General features: G+C 36.0%; 1 protein-coding gene across 5 annotated transcripts in view; it reads left to right on the top strand.

The window, feature by feature from the left end:
- Window positions 1–8898, top strand: part of LOC105381260 — a 70300-nt gene extending 61402 nt beyond the window's left edge. The window contains exons 15-27 of one of the 5 annotated variants that reach the window (XM_048630839.1): window positions 469–619; window positions 958–1359; window positions 1453–1557; window positions 1681–2200; window positions 2343–2692; window positions 2844–2957; window positions 3342–3493; window positions 3937–4062; window positions 4393–4512; window positions 4719–4814; window positions 5053–5147; window positions 5478–5627; window positions 6662–8898. In XM_048630839.1, the coding sequence (XP_048486796.1) occupies window positions 469–619; window positions 958–1359; window positions 1453–1557; window positions 1681–2200; window positions 2343–2692; window positions 2844–2957; window positions 3342–3493; window positions 3937–4062; window positions 4393–4512; window positions 4719–4814; window positions 5053–5147; window positions 5478–5627; window positions 6662–6819 (2539 nt within the window). In that variant the 3' untranslated portion in view covers window positions 6820–8898. Of the gene's footprint in view, window positions 1–468; window positions 620–957; window positions 1360–1452; window positions 1558–1680; window positions 2201–2339; window positions 2693–2843; window positions 2958–3341; window positions 3494–3936; window positions 4063–4392; window positions 4513–4718; window positions 4815–5052; window positions 5148–5477; window positions 5628–6661 lie in introns of all 5 variants that reach the window. The other 4 variants (XM_048630840.1, XM_048630841.1, XM_048630842.1 and 1 more) reach the window with 4 other exon arrangements.
- Window positions 8899–12076: the final 3178 nt, after the last annotated feature.

Below are 12076 nucleotides of genomic sequence, written 5' to 3'. Positions count from 1 at the left end.
TGTGATAAACTCATAAATTCTTGTAACTTTTTCTTCAGGTAACAATGTCAAGGAAGTTAATTTTGATTGAAGCCTATTTTTTGTAAAGAATCGATTGCAATTTAATAAGCAGTCGTCAATGATTTCAAAAGGAAGGATACGCCCGTCAGAACGTTTTGTCAAAAGAAAATGGCACCCGCGCGCTGGCCCTAAATTCATACAAATTATGACAGATTTATGAGGTTTTAGGGCCAACGCGAGGGTGTCATTTTTTAGAGCGGTTGGGCCTGTCCTTACGCTAGTAATATATAAGTCAATGGCAGTCGTGATATTACGACATTATGATATAACCTACAATACATTAAAATCCACAATTCTACACTTTAAAAACCTTTTACCACAAATATAGATCAAAACCTATAAAACGTAATTTCAATCTAGTCGTAGTTTACAATTATCAAAGTAATCAACTCTTTCCTCTCCCCGCAGTTGCCATCAAACCATAGTGAAGCACGCGTTCGAGCACGAGCAGCAGAGCCAGGTGACGGAGGCCTACTTCACGACGCACTCGCGCCACCAGCCCTGCGGCAGCACCGCCTGCCAGCACATCAGGGACATCACGCATTATCACTGCACTTGGGTAAGTGGTTGGGAGATACAGGGGTTGGATTGTTGTTAGTTAACATTCAGTGCTATCACTGCACTTGGTTAAGGGATCTATTACCAGAACTTGGATCTCAGGATTCTTTATAGTTTTCGATTGCACCTTGAACCTCTCAACGAGGTAACTCTTGCGATGAGGTAGTTACAATCACATTTGGTTTTTATTATTGTTTAGCTACCTCTCGGTAACATGATTGAGGTTGTTTTGCCCGTATATGATCAAAATTGCAATTTATTATAATTTCTTGATTACAGTTTATGTTATTTGGTAAAAGATAACGATACACTCGTCTAAAAGCTATATTTTTCTTACAGGAAAACTGCGGTGCCGTGATCTTATCATCAGAGGAACACCCATTCAGACGTCTGGAGCACCACAGACAACACGCTCTCCTGAGCCCGATGTCACCAAACTTGGCCTCAAGATTCGCTCCAAACTTCACTCCTCAATTATCAGCACAGCTCCACCCGAACATGGCAGCTCAGTTGGGCCAAGTCCCAAACCTTCCTCCAAACTTGGCTCAGTTGGCCCAAATGGCGCCAACATTGACTTCTCAGCTGAATCCCAACTTACAAGCTCAGCTGAGCCTTGGGCCAAACTCTGGTGTTGCCCCAGGACATGTGAACCCATCTATCTCCAGTTCTCTGGATGAGATGTTTAGCAGGAAGCGGGGACGTCCACCAAAGAACCGAGTGGTTGAAGTTTGGACTGATAATGTAAGTATCTATGAAATATTTATTTGGACATTATTCATTAGGTTTACCTTTTTTCGTGTGAAATCATTAAGTATTTTTATTCTTTTGTTTTAGATAACCCCTCAAGCCATCTTCACATCATTCAAGCTCCCGAAAAGCAATCAAATCGTGGCTCCCGTACCGCAGTCCCCAGTTATTACTACTGTTGAGGAATTTCCGGTTAGTATTTTTTTCATTCTTAATGTGTAACGTAAAACATTACACTGGAATGATTCAATCATTAATTGTTGAACTGAAGAATTTGTTAGTATGAGTAATTTATTGTTTATATTTTCTTTACAGAGGATCAAATTCCAATACTTCGAAGTATTCACAGCAGTGGACGCATGCTCGCAATCTTACCCGAATTGTCACCTCCGTATGACAAGGTTGCATCTCCACTGCTTTAACTGCAGTTTCTCAGGCGAAACCCACTTAATCATGGAGACCCATATGAGGGAATCTCATGGGGTCGCACCCTTACTTGAAGGATTTGATTACTTCTCATCTTTCGAGCAATGTGGTGGAAAGAGCTGCTTCAAAAATCAACTGCGAAACCATTTCCACTGTGCCCAAGGAAACAATTGCCCGGCAATTTTGACCCAATACTCCGCTTTAGCCACCCACAAACATGGAAGAGGCACCCCGGTAATAAAGAGCGAAGAAATGGAAAAGTCCTTTGATGAAGTCAAAGATTATTCTTTGAAAGAGAGAGCATCGGTAGACAGCGTGGGTTCAGGCAAAAATGAGCCCAATGACTCATTTACACCAACAAACTTCTCTATCAAAAGCGAGTTTGATCGGGAGCCAGATAATATTGCAGGTAAGTCTTCAACCGCAAATTTGATGTAAGCTCTTTTTAATTTCCTTTGAAAAGATACAACTTCTTACAAAGTATATATGTATGATTTTATTTACTATCATTTTTCAAAAACTAAAAGCAGATTTCACTTCTTTTCCAGTAGTAAAAGCTGCCGGTACCTTTTACCCATCATCGCACCTCCGAAGCAACACGTCTTCACCCTCCCCAAGAAGCATTTACGACGCATCACCTTCAAAGGACATCAAAATGCCTCGAATGGACTTCGACATGAAACCTAAGGGCTACGAAAGCCCAAAGAACTCTGGACCAACTATTCCACCATCTTGTCACGACCAGAATTGTCCTCTGAATAAGAATGCTGGTGGAATGAACTTGCACTATCACTGCCCGCATTGCGGCCAAGCCTATGTGGACTTGAAACTACTTTTCGGCCATATGGTGAAGAAGCACAGTAATATGGATTCTGGACCAGTTGGATTGGCTGCTACTAAGGTAGGATTACTTCGCAATCAATATACCTACTTACCTATTTTATTTGTCATTTCATGTCTACAAAGACAGTAAGACCGTATGCTTTATCAAATTGTAAGCACTAAGTTACTGATAAACTACACTTTTTAAGTTTTGTATTTGTTTGTCCCAGGAGACTCTGGAGCGGGAGTATCCTGAGATATCGATTCTGCCGTCAACGGCTTCCTCGTCCACCACCAGCCAAGTGCCGTCGCCCAGCCAGCGCCCGCCAAACCCTGCTGATCAGGTAAGAGCAATAAACGATTATTATGTTTATCATTGCTATTCCACTTTTATGTTCAAATTAATGATGGTAATATCCTAAGATCCCTGGATCACTCCTATTAATTTGTGACTTGACTAACAAAAAACTAAAAATCTGTTGGTGAACCACTTCCTCCTTAATTGTTTCATGCAATAATTTAGAAATCTACTGCATTCTAGTTATTCGTGTCCCGTTGATTCCTAAAAATTACACTAAAATCGGCGCTGTTATTTTTGTACCGTGCAGTACTAAGTATACCGCAAACTTCTTCAATACCAGCCCATTGATAAATAAAACACTAAAATCCCCCACTCTCCAATTTTCAAAACCTTCACCTACAACATCTAACCCCCTCTTCTTCCTCAGGTGCAAGCAGTCCACAGCCTCCTCCTCCAGCAGTACCTGGCCGGCGGGCGCAAGGGCTCCAGCCTGCAGGAGCAGTTGAAGCTTCAGCAGCAGTACACGGCCCAGCTGGCCGGGCTGCCCGGGCTGGCGCAGGTCGCGCTATTTGGACAAGGGTGAGTTTTAACGGCTTCTGTAGGTATTCATCATCAGCCGTCCAATGCTGGACGTAGGCCTCCCAAAGTACGCCACTGGATGCGATTTATAGCTTTCCGCATTATCAGATTCCGCTTTAGGGATTATCAGCCAGTAATGGTTCACTACTGGATTTAGGTACGATACATCAGTTTTGTGCTCACGTTGGTTTAGTTTTTACTTAATTGTTCATAAAACAAAAAAATAACTGACACCGACATAGTTTAACATTTTACACTTACCAACCTCGATCATTTTATCTTAACCACTATTACGTGATTATTGTTTTCAATGCTTCAAAATTTTCATAGTTATCCCTCTAGCTGAGTTGTTTCTCCCACTTTATTTACTCCTTAGCTTTTGACTCCTTCCATGCGTGTATTTCTTCAACTTTTACCTAACATGTTTTTTCATCCTTCCACAGAGCTTCACCGTTTCCTCTGTATCCAGCGATGATGTACCCTCCGGAGCTGCTGCTGGAGCAGAGTCTGCTCCAGAGCCACGGTCTGCCGCCCGGCCTGGACAAGGAGGCCGAGATGATTGCTAAATCGTTAGTTGAAATATTGTTTTGTTATTGCAATGTAACATGTAACACAACACTTATTAAGTATCTCAATATCCTTACCTTGCAGATCTTGTTGTAAATAGGCTTTTAAAAATAATGAACACCGATTTTTACATGGAAGTAGGTAATAAGTAAAAAAACTGCATTCACAAAAAAAACGTACACAGTAAAATTATGACCGTAATTGGTCTTTCCAATCTTTTTTTGAAATCCTATTTAACTAGATTTCAATTAAAAAATTAAATGTTCATCATCCTTAGGTATTAATAAATTTTATTAAAGTTTCATTATGCTAACCTTTTTATATATTTTCAGCAGGCGAACCCATACGACTCGTGGGCCTCACATGCGGGTTCTGAAGGACGAGCCTATCCCTGAAGGGTACCTCCGATTCAGGTTCAATGAAGACTGCGCTTACCAACACTGTGGATACAGGTAAATAATTCTCATATTAGTTATCTAGATAATTTATGTTACGAATGAAGCCAGTAAATATTAGTTTTATGTTCTGTTTCTCATCAAAATTATAGAGTCTTTGAATTTTTTATTATTAAGTATGTACAAATACACAGTATTGTGCACAGTACACCTTCACAGTAAACTAGCAATAAAATAATTAATTTTCTTTTTGTATTTTCCAGGGAGCATCAAACCCATTTCCACTGCACCAGAAAAGACTGCGGATACTCGTTCTGCGACAAAACCAGATTTGTCCAACACACGGCCCGCCACGAACGGTAAGACTTAGTTTAATTATTATATCCATAATAACAATACAAATTCTTTAGCAAGACTACCTGATTTATGCACCGTCTAAGGAACTCATAACACACTATATCCTTTAAACTTTGGCTCTCCATTTTAGTAGTTACTTAATACTTTTGTTGTTGTTGATTTTTTTGTGTGGATCATATTCAATTATTGTATCAACCAGTAGAAATTACATCGCTAACTTTTCTTTTCCTTTCTTCTTAGGTTGGATACGTTAATGGGAGGTGATTTCCAACAATACCGAGCCAACGTCTACTGCCAGCGGCCAGAGTGCCCGCACGCCTCAACATTCGGTAAGAGTTAGTGCACTTTTATACTACTAGGTATTGTAGTTTTAACGACTTCGCCTTAACAAGTCTTTGAATTTTAAACCAGGAATCATAAAGTCAATTATTTGACGGCTTACTTATCGATTGTTTTTAAATTACTTATTTTGTAACTACAGCAACAGTTTACCATTCCTTTTAATTTCTAGCTAAACTAACACAGAGTTGTAAGAAGGTCAATAGACCAATTTGATTCAGATTCCATACCTACTACTACTATGCAAATAATCATACCTAAACTTTGCAATAAATGTGAAAAACAGTCATCACCCAGAGGACTAATCTCGTTTCTCTTTCTCACAGGTACAGGTCAGAACAAGGCGTCTCACTTCCACTGCTTGAAGTGTGACTTCGTGTGCACGGACACCAACAAAGTGGTGGCACACCGGCGGCAGCATCAGAAACTAGACTCCATCCAGGCTGCTGGCTTCGAGAAGTTCCCACCGAGCAAAGGTTTGTTTTATTCTACGTATTTAATTTTATAAATTATAAACTACTGCATTATTTGTTACCACCAAAAACTCAAAACAGATATTTTTTTGTATAAGTCTAAAGTTAAGTTTAATTTTAGGCCATATTAATATTAAGTTACTTTTTGTGTGTTTTTTTGGTCAAAAATAAACATTCTATTCTATTCTATTCTATTCCTATTTTGTTCGAATCCACCCGTTTTGATATATAATATATCTGGGTTCCGCTCATCTCGCATAATCTTTATTGACCAAAACTCATTTCGCATAACTCGTATGGTCTAAACTATTTTGGCCGAACCATCACTTTGCCAAGACTTATGTGGCATAGGGCTCGTTTCGTCTAAAACTCTTTAGGCACAATCTTTAAACACCTAAGTTTCGTTTGCTCAAATTTATGTTCGTCTATACCTATGTATAATCTTGTTTCTCCTAATGTTATCTTAATAAATAATATATTAAGTATGTAGTAAATGTACAAATGGTGGTATTTTTCTCCTACATCCCGAAAATCACGATATTGTATGATCAAAAAATCGAAAGTTAACGACCAATATAATTATTACAAACCCCACGAGATCGAAACCTAAAAATAGGTGCGACGACGAGCAAAGCGAGGAGGAGCGTGTTAGGTGCACATGTTCATCAAAACCAAAGCGGAGCGCAGCGAAGCGGAGCGGAGCGTTTTCCAAACAGCGGAAACAATACAAGGCACCAGTTTGCGCTATGTAGGGAGACGCTCCGTCATAGTTAAAGCCAAACGAATATTATTACTTTGTATAAACCTATGCCATAGCATTATTAGGCTATTCAAGATTTGGCCATACCATTATTAGGCTAAACAATGTTATGCGAAATAACTTTTTACTAAACGAGATTTATGCCATACGATTTTCGGCGTAACGAGACTTTGACCAAACGTTACTATGCAATACGAGATTAGGCAAATAAATCTTATGCCAAAAAAGGTAGAACCAATATATCTACTAGCCTAAACATACCTTTTTTCCTCCATAGGTTGCGGTTACGAGCCTCAATGCATTCACAGCAAGAAGCAGACGCACTACCACTGCCTTCAATGTGGCTTTGCAGTCCTCGGCCTATCTCAGATGACGTCACACAAGTACAAACATCAAGAAGCCAACCTTGGCCCATCCACGAGCTCTACCAACTGACGCATGACCTCCAGAGGCTAGACTCTTACCTGATTAAGACTCAACTCGCAGTGAAAAACCTGCAGTATATACGTTTTAACATTGGACCTAGACTAGAAAAACCACCAGATAATGGTGTCGTTAAAAGTTTACATATTTGTGGATTATGATTGAAATCATTATTCTGTTTGAATGAACCTTCAAAAATGTGCCTTAAAGTGTGTTTGAAGTAAAAGTGTTGCTTTGAACTCAACTTTAGTATGCGGATAACAAGAATGTGCCAAATGTTTACATTGATGATATATTGATAGATTCAAACATTATTGCAATGACTCCCTAATGCAAAGTATTTACAGTTATGAACGTGAAATTATAATTATGACAATAACTAAGTAAATATTTATTCACTTTGATACTGTTTTTTTAAAACATAGTTTAAAACCCGTATATAAGTATGGTAAAATTATGTACGAGCGAACCCGAAATTATTATGCAAGTTAGAAGTCATAAATTGTAGGTTTGCATGATACAATTAAGTTTAACGTTAAAGTGTGTATTTTCCTAAAATCCTGACCAATTTAGATCATAGTTATTATGAAGAAAGTATTTATATTTATTACTCTCTGTCAAAAAGACATTTTTACGAATAGTATTATTAATTTAGATTTCGTAAAAGATTGGTGAAATATTTGAGGCAATAAAATTGGGTTAAGAACACCATATTGTGCCTAGGATTTAAAATTCATGACAATATTTTTGTGTTAGCTTGATATAGGTAGTAATAACTGGAAAAGCAAAGAATTTGTGGTATTAAATTATTTCCTATTTACCTACTATATGAAGTTTTCACAAACAATAAAATAGATTTATATAAAAAATATATACTTATCAAAAATAATTTTATTAAACTATTTGTCGATTTAAAAAAGCAAAACATTGTAAATAAGACTAAGATTATATATCAAAAAGCATATGTTTATAAAACTTAAGTGTTATACGATTTTTCAAAAGTATACCTAGTGTAATAATTATTGGTCATTAGTGTACAAATTATTTGAGTGCTAATGTATTTGTGATCCATGAGGTAGCCATAAAATGCCATATAGGTAATATGTATTAAAGATGTTTTGTAATTGTATAACTTTAAAATTCTCCATTTCATACAGTCTTTTGAAATCCCAATAGAAACAACCACTGATTGCATTCCTGAAAATTATTCCCGATCCAACCATTCCCTAACTACTTAGTTGTTATTAAAATGCAAACATTTGTTTTAAATTATACTCGATATGGGGCTAATTAACGTTACAACGTAAGTGACCAAATCAATTATCCTTATCCTAGCTATTTTATCAGTATTGTGTAACCTAAGCTCTTTCCTTCGTTCCTATTATTTCTATTATTTTGGTTGTAACATTATTTCCTTCTAAATACACCACATGTTGCAGTAAGTGTATAGTATACTTACCTCCTTGTCAAATTAACGCTGAATATTTAAATAAATTCAAACCGTTTTCATTCGGATATAGTATACAATTTCTTTTGTTAATTTTAAAAATAGCTTATCAATAGAAAGTGCCATACTGACATTATTGACGTAAGTTGATTTATTCCTATTAAATCTCAAGTCTAAACTGTTAAATAATTTGTAGCTTGAAATGCAAATCTCACCATCTTTATTGGTTGTTATTTTCTTGTTTGTTATTTAATTTTATGTTTTGTTTAATTATTTTCGGTCTTTTAAGTTTTCCTTGCTTTCACAACTTTATCTTACCTTATTTAATATTTCGTCTTATTGTATGACTTTAGCCTACGTAGTAGCTTTAAAAGTAGTGTAATAGTTTACTTTATAATTTTCTGTATTACAGTATTGAATATCATGCACAAGTATTATTATGTATACCTACTCGTAATATATAATGGAATGTTTTGATACCAGTTAAATTTTGTATGTGACTTTAGATGGTTTGCAAAATATTTTTAATCAGGTAGAAATGCAGTAAGTTTAGTTGTCTGATTGTGAGATTACTGATTGGTCTAGACATAGAATAGTATTGTTTACCTCATGAGTTCTAGGAATTAAATGAAAGTAATATGAAAGATATGTTTTATTTTATGTCTCTATCTATTTAAAGTTCATTTTTCCTGAAGTCTTGAACTGGTTAATGATGCATACCTAATAAAGAGGCACTGATGATGCATTTTTATTGCAGTGGTGTCGTTTATTTATTTATTTATTTATTTAAATAGGAACACCAGCAGTTAACACAACAGACAGTCGTTCGAAAGTTTTACTAGCGCCATCTATGATTTTATTACTATTTTTTTTAATGAGTTATAATAAAATCTCATTGGCTTCAATTTCAATAACCCTCCTTCTCGCTTTGCCGTAGTCGGGTAAAAAGAGTAACAGATACCCAAAAACTAACCGAATTTACATCAACCACTGAAATATCGTTTTAAGACATAAGCCTCCTTCAAACAGTTCTGCTAAACGATCATCTAGATAAGATATGACACCTTACTATTTTGTTAGCCACAAACACAACGAAATTAAGCACATTTTACTAATTGGCTGTTATCTCGAAAACGGTAAGAGATATGAAAAAAATAACCGAATTTTCATCACCCCTAAGGTATCTATACCCCCCGCTGAAATACTTTTCTGAAGATGTCAAATAAAATTTGACTGGAAGAAATCGTTTTCGGTCATAAGCCTCCTTCAAAAAATTTTGCTAAACGATCATCTAGATAAGATATGACACCTTACTATTTTGTTAGCCAGTAGCCACACACACAACGAAATTAAGCACATTTTACTAATTATTGGCTTTTATCTCGAAAACATCATCATCACGACCCATCACGTCCCCACCCACTGCTGTGGCACGGGTCTCCTTCCAATGAAGGAAGGGTTTTAGGCCTAGTCCGAATCTCGAGAACGGTAAGAGATAGATGTATCCAAAAAACTACCGAATTTTCATCACCCACTAAGTATCTACACCCCACTGAAATACTTTTCTGAAGTTGTCAAATAAAAGTTGACTGGAATAAATAGTTTTAGGACATAAGCCTTTCAAAAATATTTGATAAACGAATGTTGGCCTTTGGCACTTTTGACAGGCAGACCTCTCCGGTAGACCGGAGTGTATGTGGCCCCTATTAGCCTGAAACTGTATAGAGTCCACCAAACCGTTCTAGGCCAGCGTGATGGACTAGGCGTAAACCCTACCTTCATTGGAAGGAGACCCGTGCCCCAGCAGTGGAGTGGAGACGTGATGGGTTGTGATGACGTATTGTATAGACTAAGTGCCAATTTCTCCATAGTCGGTTAAAGTATAACCAGGAAGTAGTGGTTGACTTTTGACACATCGGTCATGAATTTTATACTCGTATGGAGATGACGTATAATTAATAAATCAATCCCTGAGGAGAAATTGGCACTTAAGATTATTATTATGCACTTCATACTTAATTTTTGAGTCGAGGGATAAAAATAAAACACAGGGTGCTCAGGAGTAACTATCTTTATTTTTCAATAAAACCACCAATTTAAAATACATTTCAAAACATTAATTACATACTTATGAGGGTACATATGACTGGATAGCGATAAGTTCAGGCGTGGTCATCTACGTGTTACAAAATGTATTGTCATTAAATTACATTTTATTGTCCACTATAATACATTTTTTCTTGGCTTTGCTAAGAGTCCCAACTGCGCTGCACTGATTTTGATATTGTTTTATGTCTAGTAGGATCCATTGAATGAATGACTAATTTACTCGATACATGATCCGTGTGTGGCCAAAGCCTCAAAGTTGTATTTTAGTTTACAAAAAAACCGTATGTGTTTTTTTATGGATTAATTCATTTTAATTGCAAAATTGAAAGTATTTGTATTTCAATCTTTCTGGTTTTTTTATTTATAAGATGCGTTTTTCACCAGTAGGCTAGCCACAAAATTATTAGGTAGGTACTCCGAATCAGAGGTATCATCAGAATTAAGTACCAGCCGCTTCATTCATTCAGTGAACTACGGATGTATCGATTGAAATGAATGAAATCATTCAATTCATTCAAAACACGACATTCAAATTATACTCGACTGTAATAGGCATTCGTGAATTGAATTTGTATGTAATCAAATCACAGAGATATGTAACTGCGAAATTCTACTCTTAATGAAATGTAAGAGATATTTATTAGATTTAACATCTAGGTATTTTAATTGAGATACGATTCCAATAAGTACATGCTACTTATTGTCTTTTATCAACTAACTACCTACCTATTACAGGTTTAAGACATTAAAATAATTTGTAAATACTACGGAATATTGTTAGAAAATTATATATTACCTAAATAAAATATCTTGCTAATCGATATAACGTGTAGGAGACAGGACGCGGGGAGTCCGCGCACCGATCATAAATAGAAGATAATGAGTTCATTGACTTCTTTAAAGCCACAATACATACATATGTAATATATTTTAAAGCCAAATATAGTCTGTGAGGTTATGTCGACAACTGTGTCGATACTTATTCAATTCGATAGACGATTAGATATTGTAAATATAGTATAACAATCCTTATAATTACAGCCATCGCCACGATGCAACGCAACATTTATGTATCAATATATATTATAATAATTATATGCATTTTGCCTGTCATATCTACAAGAACTTTTCAAGCCGAAAACGGTAAACTTCCCAGATATTTAACTCGTCCCAACAATCTTTATTTTATATTATTTAACATCAAGTTATTTTATTGTCTTTCTCTTTTAAATCTTTCAATTTATTGATATAATATACGATATGATCGCCTTTGATATAATATTAGCTGCCTCATAGGAAAAATTGGTAAAGGATCCAATATTTTTTTTCAAAATCAATGTGTTTCAGTGGCATATAGTATATAACATGTGGCATCTCTGTACTCTTCATACAGCGCATGGCTTTGTCAATACAACTACTTCTAAAACCCGATATTCGGTCACACGACATACATAGACTGCCCAAAGCCGTGAGCTAATTTACAATTAACCATTACGATTTTATAAACGAGAAACATTTAAATGTAGTTAAAGCATTTTATCTGTCGGAGCTATGTTGAGTGAGATATAACACAGTAGGTATATAAAGTAGTTTTTGTATTATACAAAAATTAATATACTCAATAGTTTCAGCACGCTATTAAAAATGTCAATAGAACTTAATTACGGAACAATCGACTGTTGATGAACTGTTATGAATCTGTTAATTTAGTAA

Source organism: Plutella xylostella, chromosome 27 (assembly GCF_932276165.1).
Source record: "Plutella xylostella chromosome 27, ilPluXylo3.1, whole genome shotgun sequence".
NCBI classification, from domain to species: Eukaryota; Metazoa; Arthropoda; class Insecta; order Lepidoptera; family Plutellidae; genus Plutella; species Plutella xylostella.
The sequence above is the reverse complement of the archived record's forward strand: the minus strand, read 5'-3'. Positions and strand labels throughout refer to the sequence as shown.